The 16,468-nt window shown below is 40.8% G+C and overlaps 2 protein-coding genes and 1 pseudogene across 3 annotated transcripts in view; 2 read left to right on the top strand and 1 right to left on the bottom strand.

Moving 5' to 3' along the window:
- The window catches only part of LOC145491344 (uncharacterized), a 515,242-nt gene that overhangs the window by 483,492 nt on the left and 15,282 nt on the right, over window positions 1–16,468 (top strand). The gene's annotated exons all lie outside the window — the stretch shown is intronic.
- LOC145491400 (uncharacterized) lies at window positions 46–951 on the bottom strand. Its single transcript, XM_081470590.1, has one exon. The coding sequence runs from the start codon at window positions 504–506 to the stop codon at window positions 54–56; it is 453 nt and encodes a 150-aa protein (XP_081326716.1). The 5' UTR covers window positions 507–951; the 3' UTR covers window positions 46–53.
- Window positions 1,194–14,062, top strand: LOC145491371 (uncharacterized; annotated as a pseudogene). Its single transcript, XR_014049817.1, has 2 exons — window positions 1,194–3,016; window positions 11,380–14,062. The product of XR_014049817.1 is annotated as an uncharacterized LOC145491371 (transcript).

Here is a 16,468-nt window from a genome sequence, read left to right as displayed (position 1 = left end):
TTGCACTTTGCTTGCCTCCAATATCCTTCTATTTTATTTGTACGATCACCGTCTTAATTCACAAATTCAACCGAGTGGTTCACTGTTCGATGTTCATAGTCATGCCTGTCAAGATTGGTGTAAGCTTTCCAGCAATCGGATACGATAATTGTTCCTGGTGCAATCCATTTTTCAATAATAGGTAATAGTGTTCCTTCGTCCCGTTTCTCGACCGTCACAAGAAATGATTTCCTACCATCCTGTTCAATTCCGCCAAACACCCACTGACCTTCCACGTGATGACCTCGATGGTATTTTCTTTTACCAAATTTACTCTCGTCAATCTGTACGATCTTGCCTTCTCCTTTTTTGCTGTTCTCAAACATAGTGATTTCGCAAACTTCCCGACAAAAGCTGTCCCAGTCAACACCAGTACTTTCCGCGAGTCCTAATTCGTGTTTAATCTGTGACTGATCAAGATCCCGGCACCACCAGTACGTCAATTTCACAATCTCTTCCAAAGTCATTTTGCTTTTCTCGAATCAGCTACCTTTCCTGATCGATATCTCTGCTTTGTGTCTTTTCCCCTTTTCCTGCTTCCTGCATTCTCACTTGAATAAATCTGATCAATCCGAACATCTTGTCAAGGTCATCCGTTCATCACACATTGGACACAAACGTTCTTTTGCTATCAGGCGTTCATTCATTAACCAGTGAATAAACATCTCTTTATCCGCCATTAGCCCCACTAGGTCATCATAACGCCACTTCTTGTGTTTGTTGTTACGGCCATAGCTTCCTGTTTGAGATATTCCGCGTTGAGTTGCACGCTCCTCTTTTTGAATTTCTGGAATGGCTACGAAAGGTGGACTCGTTTGGCGAGGTCGTTTTGAGCCGATCGCAACTTGAACTGCCTTGTCAACCATGCTTCATACACTTCCAAATCTAACAGAATAAAAATGCCATTACCAAATTCTTCCTCAGCCCTCGTTACGCACAAAATGATTTCACAAGTACCGTTTGTCTCAATAAACAATTCATTCACTGCAAAGTTAAATAAGTGGTTGCAAGGTTTACACAGGAGATTATACAAAACTTTAAACAATAGATTTCTACTACCCTGTGTGATTGATCACAACTTTACACACAGTTAATTAAAACTATTGAAGCAAAGACGTTTTATATGCCGCGCGTCCCATTTCCTTGTTGTTTGAATTACGGCGGCACACTTAGGGAATGAGTAATAGAAATAATGGCAGTCTTTTGATATTCTTTCATCATCGCAGCATGCTCATTGCATGATACAGTTGAATTTTTTTTCAAACATGCACCTTCCCACGCGTCTATTCATTCATTTAGTTTACATTGTGATTATTATTTCTCCAGCATACATCGCACACGAACGTTCTTCGCCATTAGCCCTTCATCCATTAACCAGTGTACCAACATTTCTTTGTCCTGTATTCGCACTACCAGGTCGTCGTATCGCCACTTCTTGTATTCATATCACACCTTCTCTATTACGTGCGTTTGAATAGGGCAGTCAGTTACACTGTAAGTGGTGCACAATAACTTATTTCAAAACAATACAATTTTATGAAGTTCGCTAACAAAGGAGGCCCTAATTAAAGACCAGCCTTTTCTCCAATTGGCCAAAGTTTCAACAAAATGCCGCGTCTTCCTCTCATTGGTAGAATTGTAACTAGCACCAAGACTTCTCCCTAAGGGCTATTCCCTGCTTAGTCCAGGCTAATTTCATTCGATAATAATCGTTCTGGCCGTCAACATCAAAATGTACTTTTTATCCAAACTCAACAAACAGCACGAACAGACATGGATCAACCTTCAGAAACGGCTGAATTTGGTGCAGTTCCCGTACCAGAAGCTATTTCCCAACCCAGACGTTTATCAATTCGTAAAGAATAAGGCCGTCTCCGTTGGAACTCGTGAAGGATATTTTATTCCTTCGTTGCTAACAACTACAGGATTCATACTGGCCTCCAACAACGCTCAAGTTAACATCACTACACACAAGCAACCACTAAACATATTTACCATATTTGTGGGATATCCCAGAACGGGTAAGTTCAATTGGAATCTTTTTTATATCCAGATTTACTTCTCGTACTACCTTGCCCTCGGCACGCCAATATGTTTCTTGGACTTACACTTGCTGTCGGTTCAATCAAAAACTAAAAGAGCTTCTATTGATTAGGCTACCTTTCAAATTATAATATGTTACTTTTCTCTCATACAGGAAAATCTTCTGCTATCCAGTATGCAGCCCAGGATCCACTAGAAAATCTAGACTTCACCGACGCCATCATTAGCAAAACCACCTTGTCTGGACTGGTCAAACTTCTTGCGAACAAGAAGAAAGGAATGATTCTCTCTCAGGAGGTCTTCGACATCATCAACAAGCTTCTTAAGTCTGATGAAGACAACGCTACCGGAGATGTCCAGCTTCTCTGCAAACTCTTCTCGGCGGAGCGCTGCTCCTATCACTACTCCACAGAGGAAAGCAGAGTGATCCCTCCAAATACGCCGTTCTGTCTCCTTGGTTCCACTCAACTGGTCAACGCTGCCAAATTGATCGCACGCATGGATCAAGGACACGGCCTGGTGGACAGAATCCTTCTTGCAACCCCCCTTGCCTTTCGTCCGACCCTTACCGAAATGGAGACCTCCACCGGTCAGTTATCCACCGAGGTAGTCAGTGACTTCTCTGAACTGTTCGAGAACAAATGTTGAATTCATCTTTGACAATGAAGGGCAGGAGCTACTCAGAGAGAAAATGGACCAGTTCGTGGCTGAGGTCAATGAAGCCATCAGAGATGGGAAAGTGCTGCCGAAATCAAAGACGGCAGAACTTATCCCGAGAATAGCGTGCGCCCTACATGTCTTTAATCACGCCATGGAAGAACTATTGGCCGGTGTACCCTCTTCACAACCTGACACAACGATATCCAAAACAACCCTGGAAAATGTAGCATCTTTCGTGAATCACCTCGAGACACAGAAGGAAATACTCTGTCAGGTAAGCAATTGTGAACACAAAAACTTTCATTTTTCTTTAATTACCTTTATTGCGCAAACATTCTAATTATTATTAGTAAAAAGTCGGCCTTGTTCTTTTGAAAATCCCCGAATCTCATTGGTACTCTGGCTGTGTTCTATTCCCTGATAGAAAATGATCGTGCGAACGAAGCTCTTTGAACGGTGCTTTATTCAAATCTTAGAGAGCAATAATGGGTGGGGAAATGCTTTTCACTTACCTTTAGCGTATTCTGAAGCTGCTCCAAGTAAAATTCAACATATTTTGGCATCATTTGGTTTTAACAATTGAATGGCTTAGTGCAAGACTGACGTAAGTGACTTTTTCGGGTGAAAAATGATTTTTTCGTTCAAAAGCGCCCAAATTTTTGCATGTGGTCTCCAACGTAATAGGAAAACATTGCCCTGTGTTTGTATTCCTTGTTTTTTTCGCCTGATGTACAAAACAAAGTGGAAAGTTTACTCGCTCAAAGACGGGATCTGGAAATGAATTTCTTCAACTACGTTGTGACGTAAGCTTACGTTTGCATTATTTTGGCGCGCAAGACAACGTCAAGCTTTCGATCAGACAAGTTGAAACCTCACCTGTTGCATGAAGTCCGCTTATTTGACTCATATTTGCGCCCGCCTGGCGGTGAAAGGACTTCATTAAGTCCGGAAACCCGTAAGTCACTAGCATATCTCAAAGAAGCGAGATGTGTTGCTGTTCCAAGATCGCTAAGCGGTCGAAGGCACACTGAAGCCAGGCGAGGAGTTTGAAAGCACTTCTCATGCCAAAAAATGAGTCGATGGCGAGAAGTGGCCCATTTGCCAAATGTTGCTGTGCAGAACGTTTGGAAATAAAGAAGTGCTTTTAGACTCTAAAAAAATCTGTTTAGTCGGCCCGTAGGCCTTGCCGTGTTGAAGTTGCTCAGGGATATCCCATAATAATCTTTAATGCATCTCGATAGGTCTTGTCAGTCGATCTCAGTCGGCAATGGAAAACGTGACAAAATATATTTTGTAACGTTTCGCTAATGACATTGGAATATGTCTGTCATGTATAATTCGTGTTAACTGTAGAAGTACTTTAATTAGGCGTGCTTGCAGGTATGATGAATCCCTAGGGGGTATTAGGCTATTTAAGATTTTGTAAGTTATGCAAGAGCCACTCGAAGGCATCTCTTTCAACTTTGCTTTATCTGTTATGCCGTCGGATACTGAACGAGCGAGTGTTCCTGCTTCAATCGCTGAATCCTTCAATGAGGGAGATCCTGTTCATGCGACTGCTTCACGATCATCGGGGTCGACGTTGTCCAACGCCGAGACTTTGGAGTTGTTTTCTCAGCTTTTGGACGTAAAGTTTGACCAGAAGTTCGCTGCATTCAAACGTGATCTAGACGAGAAAGAAGCTGCCACTCAGTTCCAACTGAAGAAGCTAAAAACGGAATCCAAGGCTTCCAGTTCTTTTAACTTCAAAGGAAACAAAGTACAGTACGAATGCAACAGTTCTCTGCTGGATGCAATAGACGGGGCTATCAAGACCATCTCAAAAGGAAACCTTTCAGCAGCTAATTCAGAGCTCGAAAGAGTGAAAACTCTCATTACTAAACGCAACAAGTTAATTCGTTTTGCGGACAAGAGCCCCGCTGGTTGGACAGCCGTTGAAGAATACGAATCGGACGAACTCGCAGAAGATTCAGAGGACGAGAAAAAACTCCGATCAGCCGAGAGAAGAGCGCTCGTCAAGATTCGGGAGAAGAAGCGTAAGAATGCGTCTAGCCGGTCTAACTCCACAACTACCCAGCCTAAAACCAGCGAAGCGCCATCTACCGGTTTGTCCACTGGCAGGTCGTTTTCTCCTAATCAGCCTTTTTTCCGCATGCAGTCCTTTCATGGACGTCAGCCTCAACCGGCAGACAAGTGCTTTAGCTGCGGACAGAGAGGTCATTGGGCGAATTCTTCCTCCTGCCCAAGCCGTTTTAGAGGAAACGCTGCAGCCGTCCCAAGCAGTAAAAATACGAACGGACGATAATTATCAAGCCGTTTTCCAGAGACTAGGGCAAGATGAGTATAATTTAATTGATTTAGTCAAATATTTAGGAGACTTTGACCCAGTTGAACTTACCGGTAACTTTGCTGAATCATCTGATTCACGTGACAGTTGTTCTAGCGCTGAATATCAGGACGAAACGTCTATTGTTAAAGTTAAAGGCAATCTTAAGCTTAATGTAGCTTTTTGGGAGCATATAGGTGCTTCTCGCTTTATTCGCGATACCATTTTAGACGGGTATAAGATTCCTTTTATTTACACCCCACCTTCAGCCCATTTTTCCAATAATCGCTCAGCCATTCAGTATAGCGATTTTGTTGGGCAGGCCATTTCTGATCTCCTGGCCACAGGTTCAGTGGTTGAATGCGAGTCTGCCCCTACTGTCGTTAACCCCTTATCAGTTTCTATACAGTCTAACGGTAAGAAAAGGCTTATTTTGGATTTACGGCACCCTAATTATTTTGTTATGAAATCCAAGGTGAAATTCGAAGACGCTAAAACCATGCTTTTTAGCTTTGTCGATAGTTCCCAGAATTGGCTTTTTTCATTCGATATCAAATCTGGTTATCATCATATAGACATTTTTCCGCCGGACCAAGAGTTTTTAGGTTTTCCCTGGTCTAAGGATGGGTTAATTCACTTTTACAAATTTACTGTTTTACCATTCGGCCTTTCCACTGGCCCTTATATATTTACTAAAGTCATGAGGCCCTTAGTGCGTTACTGGCGCCTTCAGGCTTTCAGAATAGCTGTATATTTGGATGATGGTTTAGGTGTGTGCCCTACATTCGCCGACTGTTGCTCCCAGTCCATGGCTGTTAAATCGGATTTGTTCTGTGCTGGTTTTGTGGCGAATACCCAGAAAAGCATCTGGGCTCCAGTTCAGTCTCTTCGCTGGTTGGGCTATCGCTGGGATTTAAAGGATAACTTGCTGACTGTGCCTGAGGACAAAATTGACAAGTTACTCGTGAGTATCGATTATGCACTCTCCCAGAGTAGTCTACCTGCCAGGCAGCTGGCTTCTGTCACAGGTAGTATTATCTCCAATATGCTTGTTTTCGGTAATGTGTGCAAACTTATGACTAAGAGTCTTCATAGAGCTCTTGACCGTAGAGAAGGGTGGGAGTCTCGAGTTGATTTGGATCCCTGCGCTCGCAAGGAGTTAGAGTTCTGGAAGAATAATGTTTCTCATCTCAATTCCAGGTGTTTTGCAGACGCTGTTCGCAGACCATCTCGTATTGTTTATTCAGATGCTAGCGCTGTTGGATGTGCTGCTTTTATTGCCATTGACGACAAGCCTGTTTCGCACAAAAACTGGGATTCTTTGCAGATGAAACAGAGTTCCACGTGGAGAGAACTCCACTGTGTTAGTTTTTCATTAAAGAGTTTCGCACATCTTCTTTCAGGTTGCTCTGTTAAGTGGTTTACTGATAACCAAGCTGTTCCTTCGATCGTCGATTCTGGTAGTATGAAACAGCATTTGCATCAACTCGCGGTTGATATATTTCATACCGCCAGAGAAAACAATATCGAAATTGAGGCTGAGTGGATACCTCGTTCATTAAACGAGAAAGCTGATTACTTGAGCAAGATTGTCGACTGTGATGACTGGACAGTTAAAGATTGTTATTTTCATGCAGTCAACTCTTATTGGGGTCCCTGTTCAGTAGATTGTTTCGCTAGTTACAAAAACCACAAGGTTCCCCGATTCTATTCGAAATTCTTTAATCCCGATTCTTTGGGCGTGGATTCCCTAGCGTTTAGTTGGGTAGGAGAAACCTGTTGGCTGGTGCCACCTGTTTCATTAGTTAAAAATGTCATCCGCCATGTATGTTTTTGTCAATGCAGAGGAATTCTGGTTATTCCTTATTGGCCTTCAGCTCCCTTTTGGCCCTTTTTGGTAGAACGCAGGGGGGTTTTCCGATCATTTGTCATTGATTTTCTCTTTGTTGAGAACGGCAAAGATGTTTATCTCCATGGGGCAAATAATAGTTCCCTTTTTGGCTCAGAGAATTTTAGTACCCCAGTGTTTTTTCTGCTGCTTGACCGAGCCGTACAGTACAGTGTCCAGTAGAATCTGTTTATGAGACGTCATGTCGCGCGGCCACTTGGCCATGTTTTATGAGGGACTGCCCGTTCACCATGCATGTGTTGGCTATAGGTGATTAAACTTTTCTAGGCCGTTGGGCCATTGTCGTCTTTGTGCGGGACTGCCCGTTTATTGTTGTGCTGAATGCACCATTTAGGCCACTGGGCCCTCCTTATGTTTTTGGTTGCGCTGGATTTGCATTATTTCTATTTGTTCTCACATTTCTTGTTGTTATTTCCCTTGTTTACAAGGTAGATGTGCGTTTGCGTCAAAGGTTGCCTACTTAAGAGATCCAGAGCTTCGAAAGTTAGCGGAAGGTCTTCCCTTGCGTGCTGCTAAAGCAAAGGCCCCATCAACAACGGAGCGTTATTCAAGAGCCTTTCAAAAATTTAGAGAATGGTCTTCTTGCTTTGAAGAAGTCGTTTGCTTGCCCTCTGATGAGATGTCAGTTGCCCTTTACTTGGAATTTTTGCTACAGCAGAGTTACCCCTACTCCACACTTGAGTCCGCCTGTTTTGGCATAAACTGGGCACACAATTTGTATGGCTTTCCAAGTCCTTGTGATTCAAAATTGGTAAGGAACGTGCTCGAGGCTGCTAAAAGGGAACTTGCAAAACCTGTTCTCAAGAAAGAAGCTGTTACTCCTGAAATGATTTTGAGTATATGTAACAGGTTTGCCGGTCCCAATGCTAATCTTTCTGATCTTCGCTTAGCTGCTATTTGCGTTACTGCCTATTCGGCCTTTCTCCGTTACAACGAGTTAGCTAGCCTACGTTGTTGTGACGTAAGTTTTTGCGATACATTTGTGAGGATTTATGTATTTAAGAGCAAAACCGATGTTTATAGGGATGGCGCCCATGTTTTGTTAGCAAAATCAGACTCTGTTTCTTGCCCTTTTCACATGCTTAACAGATACGTCGGTGCCGCTAATTTAGACTTGTCTTCGTCTTTACCGTTTTTTCGCGCCTTGCATTTTCATAAAGTTACTTCTTCTTATAGTTTGCGTTCCACGGGTATGAGTTATACCAGAACTAGGGAAATAGTTTTACAAACGTTTGCGGAATTAGGGTATCCTAAACACTTGTTTGGTTTACACAGTCTAAGAGCAGGAGGTGCTTCTGCAGCCGCTAACGCAGGCGTCAGTGATCGACTCTTCAAACGTCACGGCAGATGGAAGACTGATCGAGCCAAGGACGGCTATATTAAGGACAATTTAGAATCTTTACTCTCAGTGTCGAGAAGTTTGCATACTTAGTTTTCTTTGTTCTCTTCTTTATTTTCGAAAGCAGGCATCAATAAACGAGATGCCCGCCCCTGATGCTGTGTTCGTGTTTATTAAGATTAGTTACAAAATATTTTATAATCGTTTCAGGGTGATTAGAGTATAAATATATTTTGTAACGTTTCGCTAATGACATTGGAATATGTCTGTCATGTATAATTCGTGTTAACTGTAGAAGTACTTTAATTAGGCGTGCTTGCAGGTATGATGAATCCCTAGGGGGTATTAGGCTATTTAAGATTTTGTAAGTTATACAAGAGCCACTCGAAGGCATCTCTTTCAACTTTGCTTTATGGTTTATTCACTACTGTAATTCCTTTATGGTGATGATGTAAACACTCGCTGTATCAATAAACGAGATGCCCGCCCCTGATGCTGTGTTCGTGTTTATTAAGATTAGTTATACTCTAATCACCCTGAAACGATTATAAAATATTTTGTAACTTATCTTAAGAAACACAAACACAGCATCAGAGGCGGGCATCTCGTTTATTGATGCAGGGTACAGTGAGCGTTACATCATCATAAAGAAAATACAGCAGTGAATAAAGAGAAAAATTAAAAAGCAAAGTTGAAAGAGATGCCTTCGAGTGGCTCTTGCATAACTTACAAATTCTTAAATAGCCTACTAGCCCCTTAGGGGATTCACGCCTAAAATACTTCTACAGTTAACACGAACCATACATAATCAACATACTCCAGTGTAATTAGCGAAACGTTACAAAATATATTTACAAAATATTTTATAATCGTTTCAGGGTGATTAGAGTATAACTTACATTTCGATCAGCCAACGGAATATTAATTGCAACAGAATCGACGGAAAAGATTTTTTTCACTGAGAAAAGTAATGTATTACTTCATTTAGACAAAAATAGCCCTAAGCCCCGATTCTTTCCAGGAATAAATGGCCAATGTTTTCAAGTAAGAGAAATGATTGATCCAAAGTCGCGATTGTTGACCATTGTTGTGTTACAGTGTGACAGTTGACCTTTTGGGAACTGGGGCAAACAAACGCCAATCATATTATGGACTAGCGGCTTTCGATCGCTTGCCTTTATTATCATGGAATCCCAATGGAATGATTTGTTCGTGAGGTTAGAAGATGGCGAGAGAAGGAGACAACAGTGTAAGTCTTTTGTCTTTAAATATGCCATTCCTTTTGCTATATATTTTCCGTTTGTTTTCGGTTTTCCCGCTTAGATTCAGTTCAGTGTTTTCACAAATATACAGGGTATTTAATTATCGCAGAGACGGAGCAATTTCAGATTGACTCAGCCGTTCAAGTACTGTAATTCGGAAAAATCGTCTCTCTTCGAATGTCAAGCGTTAATTCCTTGTGGCAACATTTCACGAAATATGTTTTATAAGGTATTTGTTGTTCGTCACGCAGTCAAAGTAATGGTAAGCTGCGCTGTTATAGCTCATTGAATTTCAAAACGTTTTACATCGCAGTAGCACCTATGAAATGCCGCATTTCGCCAGTGATTTTCACTTTTTTTTTTTGAAAGAATGCAAACCAAACTCTTTTTAGTTCTTAAGGAGTTTCATGTTTTCACTGATTGCAAAACGTTTCACGAAATATGTTTTATAAGGTATTTGTAGTTCGTCATGCAGTCAAAGTAATGGCAAGCATCGCTGTTATAGCACATTGCATTTCAAAACGTTTTACATCATCGCAGTAGCACCTATGAAATGTCGCATTTCGCTAGGGATTTTCACTTTTTTTTCGAAAGAATGCAAACCGAACTCTTTTTTGTTCTAAACAAGTTTCCTGTTTTCACTGATGGCAAAACGTTTCACTCTCAGAAGATAGCTAACCACCGCTAATAGACACTGGTCGTTGACTTTATTTAGATTCCCGATCATGCATGCTGTGTTTATGAAATGAAGCGTTTTCTTGTTTTATTATTTTCCCTAGGCTAGCACCAAAATAGAACTAACCCTACCACAAAGTGTTTAGAGACTCTAACCCTAAGCCCTAACCCTAGCCCTAGCCCTAGCCTTAGCCCTAGCCTTCACCCTAAACCCTAGCCCTAGCCCTAGCCCTAGCCCTAGCCTTAACCCTAAACCCTAGCCCTAGCCCTAGCCCTAGCCCTAGCCCTAGCCCTAGCCCTAGCCCTAGCCCTAGCCCTAGCCCTAGCCCTAGCCCTAGCCCTAGCCCTAGCCCTAGCCCTAGCCCTAGCCCTAGCCCTAGCCCTAGCCCTAGCCCTAGCCCTAGCCCTAGCCCTAGCCCTAGCCCTAGCCCTAGCCCTAGCCCTAGCCCTAGCCCTAGCCCTAGCCCTAGCCCTAGCGCTAACCCTAACCCTAAACCCTAGCACTAAAACGGTAACCCTAACACTAAATGCTAAACCTAGGCCAAGGGTTAGGGTTTGCTTTTAGGTCTAACGCTAGCCGTGGGGTTATGTTACCTTTACTGTAACTGTCAAGCTATAGGCTCATCTTTCTCTAAGGCCCATGTTCATCCATTTCGTTTTGCGGCCCTGTATTATTGTTTTGAAGTCACCGTTGTCCTAATGTTTCTTTCTTTTTTTTCGAAGACAAAGCGCAAACCAGCTAAAAAAATATACGGGGCTATGCTCTTCTACTCAATTGAAGACGACACACAAAAATTCGGGCGCTTTTGAACAAAAAAATCATTTTTCACCCGAAAAAGTCACTTACGTCAGTCTTGCACCAAGCCATTCAATTATTAGTTACGCTGTAGGTTAAACACGAAGTCCACTGCGCTCCGCGAAGTCAGGGACAGACAACTTTACGGCATTGAGTGCGAGCTAGCGCGCGCAATGAATTTAATCCAAATATTGCAATCTCAACTACTTCATTTTTGTCTCTTGATTTTCCATATATGGTACTTACGGGAAATGAATCTAGGGAGTGACACTTTCAACCCTTATGGGTTTCTGCGAAACCTAATACATTTTCTTTAATCTTAAAATTTAGTTCCTAAAAGACCTCACCAACACTACTTATGACAAGACAATAGAGCAGCCAACCATTCACACGGTAAAAGACAATGCTCTACTCGCACAAGGTCCAGTAGTATCATTCCAAAGTTTTAAACACGGCAAACGTTCCAATGAAGCTATCGCAGAAGCAGAATTCAGTAGCGCCACCAAGTCACTTCAAGAGGATGGTTTTGGGCATGTAGTCGAATTTAACATTCCAAGATCCCGCGGGAATTGCAAGGTATTAATTTTGTGAAATCGAAACCACAACAATGGCCTTCAACAACCTCAGTAACCAGTGCTGAATTTGATTGTGCATTCGCCAAAGGACTTCACTGTGACATTTCACAACCGATGGGTGCATTTTTGCAAAATAATAATCACATTTAGGCGAACTTTTAAGAACGTTACGTAATTAACTCGTCCTGTATGCCACGACTTGTAAAGAATAATCATCAGTGACTGGAGACTTTGTGCTCAAATACGACTACGAAATATTAGTTGCATTATCGATCAGTTTCATTTAAAAACAAGTGTAATTATAACCAAGTGATTATGATTCTTTCTCTCAACATTTGCGTGTTTTAAAGAAATAATGAAAATGACGCCTCCATTATATCAAAAGCCATTGATAAATAACGTGTAACAAAGAATTGTGAAATTATTTTTTCCAATGATATGGAATTTTTCATTGTAATCACTTTTTTATTATAAATCATTAAAGTGTTGCCTTACATTGCTTACCATGTTTTTTAATACGGTTACAAAAAGGTGACTTATCACCAGTTATATGTAAATAAACGTTGCAGAATTTACAAGATCAATCGACTTACTCAATCTTAACACATACGAACTGAGTTTAATCTCCTCATTCAAACACCTCATTATTCCTTTGGTAACCAAATTTGCATGCCCTATATTTACTACCCAACAGTCCGCTAAACTACACAATTAATAATACCTCCAAGCAGACGCAATCATGAGTATACCTCATTCTTAAATCCATGAGCCGAACCAAGCGCGCTAGACCCATGATGAACATCAAACGCTTGTACTTGCCTTTAATTATTCGTCAACTGCAGGACTGCGGGACTGCGGCAGCAGTCGTTTTACATGACTTACTTTAATTACTCCATGTCTTCAGAACTGCGGAACTGTGGTAACAGTAGTTGCACACCTCTTAGTTTATTATTCACCCACTTCGGAGTTTTATTTGTCGCCCAGTGCGGGACAGCGGTATTCCACTACTCATTAATTTTTTTGTTCCACTGCGGTAGCACGGGAGCAGAAGATTCATAGACGCAAAACCGGCCACTTAATATGTGTTTTCAAATGCTGCTAGTGCAGTCCCACAGTCGTGATAATTAACGTAATAACTGTACTGTGTGGCCGGGTATTCTGAAGTTGCTCCTATCTTATTAAAGCTTATTATCTTAATTAATTGGTTTGTTTTTAAATTAATTATTTGTTTATCAATTTTCTTATTTAATTTTCCAAATCATTCTGTGAATAGCAAGATATCCTGGTATTAAAATTGTTATGTTGATCAGAAGGTATAATCTGATCTAACCTGCTATGAACAGTAAACTCTTGCTATTAATTTGAAGGTTGCTGCAATAGCCGGGCCATTTATACAATGAAAATAAGTCATGGTTTACACAAGCCATGGCTTACATAAGACACGAACTGGGCCATTTATATGAGAACTGCTTATATAAGACGCAAAGAGCTTGTTTAAATGGAGCGTGGCTTATCCACAACTTATGCCTCGATTTTGTATTGGTTGTCATGGCAATCATGGAACTGGGAAAACCTTGCCTTTGTGCAGTGTGAGTTCGTCTCTTACATAAGCTGCAAACAAGCCACAATACTATTTATACAAGTGGTTTAGCATTTTATATAAGCAAAGTTCAAAAGGTCTCTTTTCTTCTGCAATTCAAGCTGCAGCTTATGTAATCTGCAGCGTATGTAATCTGCGGCTTGTGTAAGACGTGAATGGATTAAAATGTACCATTTTACACAGCAAATTTGCATCTTGTGTAAGCCACAGCATATTTTCATCTTATAAATGGCCCTAATGTGTCTGTTTCTGCTGTTGTTCGAGTGCATGATTATTGTGCAATGTTTGAGTTACTACTTGAAGGAAGTCAGGTGTATTAAAGCCAGGGCCTGGGTTTTCAAGAGGGTTAAATTGACCTTGAGTTTATAGAGCTAATCTGGAGGTTAAATTTCATAACTGTAGGTTCGTTAACCCACAGGCAAAATTGCATAGCTCGAAGCCGGGATGGTCGGGCCAGCTAGTCAACCTCAGGTTAAGGGAGTTTAACCCCCACTTAGCATCCTTTTTGTTGGTTTTGAAGTGTAAAATGGCTTTCCTTAAAGTTAATTTAACCCTGCTGTTTAACCTAAGCTTAGCATTAAGTTACCTGCAATTCACAGAACTAACCCAAGGATATATTGTGGCCATTTATCATTATACGAGCAAAATAAGCCACACAAAGATAGTTGTTTTCTTACGTAGAACCCATGTATATACAGGTTTTTACTGTAAGTTATCTCTGAAATCCCTGAACATTACTGGGGTGTCTGTTACACAATGTTTAAGAAAGGAAGCACTCATTCTAAAGCATTGTGAGTGACAACAGCAACAACAAGTTATTTGTACTGAATTATTTCTTTTTGTAGTAAAACAAGGCACACCCACATCTGATGAATTAGAAAAACTGGGTGTTGACATTTCAGGAGATTGGATAAAACTTGGGCGTCGCCTAGGTGTCAGCGATGCAAAACTCGAAGGAATAGATCATCATTATTACCAACTGCCTGAAAAGGGATACCAGATGTTAAAACACTGGAGACAAGAGAAAGGTTCTGATGCGACCTACCAGGCTTTGTGTGATGGGTTATTAAATGAACTAGTCCAGCGCAGAATCTTGGCAGAGAAGTTCTGTTACACTAATGGTAATTATTTTCTACATATTTAATTAAAGTAATGTAAGTACACTGGTTTAATAATTTTAAGTGTGCAGGAGTCTGGATCAAGCAGGCTGGATTTATGCCCTGGCTGGGGTCATTGTGTTGTGTTCTTAGGAACACAGCTTACTCTCACAGTGCCTCTCTTAACCTCTGCAGGTGTTAAGAGTCTGTCCACGAGAGGACCAGGCAGACCTGACACATGCCATCTCACCGATTTCTCTCAAACGTTCACAGATGATTAAGGTCATTAAGTTATTCAAGAGTCCAAAGTAGCTCGCATTCCCGGTTAATCCCTGGGGTATTAGGGCTTTCACATCAAATCCTAGGGATAAAACCCCGAAATTAGCTCTAAAATTGCACTTCCAACAAAGATTTCTCACACTAACAGAATGCGATGGATTTTCATCTTGTGTCATCCAACAATTCTTTAAACCTTAAGCAATGAAAGGTCCAAAGTTGGAGTGATTTGAAATTATTCTCGCCAATCTAGAACATTTGAAAATTAACCATGTCACGCAACAATTTTAAGAAACCACAAATTAGTCTTTTTAAATTGCAAATATCTCCAATGGGCAACGTTGCATGTCGACAAACATGTAGTCACAGTAAAACCCTATCATAGTGCTATGTTTCTGACGAAAACAATTTTTGGCCTCTGTGAAATATTCATGATCACATTCCTCTGAAGTACGTGACAGTTCAAGCTAACTGAAGCACTCTGTGACCATAAGCTCCTGTTAAAGGAGCCGATTCGAATCCTGTAATGGTATCAGTGACTCCAATTTGTTTGTTTCTCAGCTCTAAAAACCTTAAGAGATATTTATCTGCACAGCTAAGGAGTTAAATTAATTATATAAATTTTAACAGGTACTAATAAATCTAGTAAAACTGATACGCTTTATGCCGGAAGTCGACAGTTGAAAGCAAAGTGTGTCAGGTATATTTTGCCACATTTTGTTACTTTCCACACTTATTAAATTTATTTTCAAACTTGGAAGGCACTCAAAGTAATTTCCTTACAGGAGAAACAGCACCCTTCGTGTAAATGTGGGTGTGTGGCGTGACACTTGTTTCTGTTACATGTGTCAGTATATCTACTTGAATTCAGAAATAAAATTCACTGAGCTCAAAAAAAATATGGTCTATCTTTGACAGGCAATCCACGTTCTACAGCGAATTAAGTTCTTTTCGGTTACTTTTCTAAAGTATATTTTGGAGATAGAGATCCTTCAATCAGGCTAATGTAAACACCGTCGCAATGAAAAGTAAACAAAAATAACCCATGGTCTCGCTCTCCCGAAGATAAACCCCAGAATACGGTAAACACAATTTGTAACATTAAAAACACCAGTGAAAACATTAAAAACCGCATTGCAAACTGCATAACTAAATCCCAAACTTAATTTTGGCGGTAATCATCCCTCTTAGAAAGGGGACCTTCACATTACGTCACGCATTATTTTACCGTTGAAAATTGACAAATTTACAAATGTACTCACTTGATCACACGTGTATCACGTATTTTCCCGCGTATCAAGTTTCCCACGACATCTAAGGAAAACCACGGGAAAATCCCGGATGAGGACACCTTGTCAGTATAAAAAACTCACAATAACATTCAGGGACTCGAAAATTGGCTGAAATGAATTCTGGACATCCTTACTCCGGTGGATGGTTTAACCAATTTGTTGCATAACCATTGTTAAGCACTGCACTCTCTACTTCCGTTTAAAGTACCTTTATCCAATTTCTTAAGCTACCACCAAAGTTGAACATCTTTAATACATCGCTTATGCATGACCGTTCTAAAGTATTGAAAGCTTTCTGAAAATCTAGTGACAATAATATACCAGAGCAATTAAGTTTCTTAGTTTGCTCCATTATATCACTAATGAGCCTAATATTTTCACCGATGTATCTTACACCTTTCACAAAACCTGTTTGATCGGGGTGAATCAATGATGATAGCAATGGTTCAATTCATTTTGCTATAGCTTTAGAAGCAATTTTATAGTCGAGATTCAGGAGAGTTATTGGTCTCCAGTTTTGTAGTTTTAGTAAAGAAGATTCTTCTTTTGGTATCAAACTTATTACACCTCTACGCTGTG

This window comes from Orbicella franksi, chromosome 6 (genome assembly GCF_964199315.1).
Source record: "Orbicella franksi chromosome 6, jaOrbFran1.1, whole genome shotgun sequence".
Lineage (NCBI taxonomy): Eukaryota > Metazoa > Cnidaria > Anthozoa > Scleractinia > Merulinidae > Orbicella > Orbicella franksi.
The sequence above is the reverse complement of the archived record's forward strand: the minus strand, read 5'-3'. Positions and strand labels throughout refer to the sequence as shown.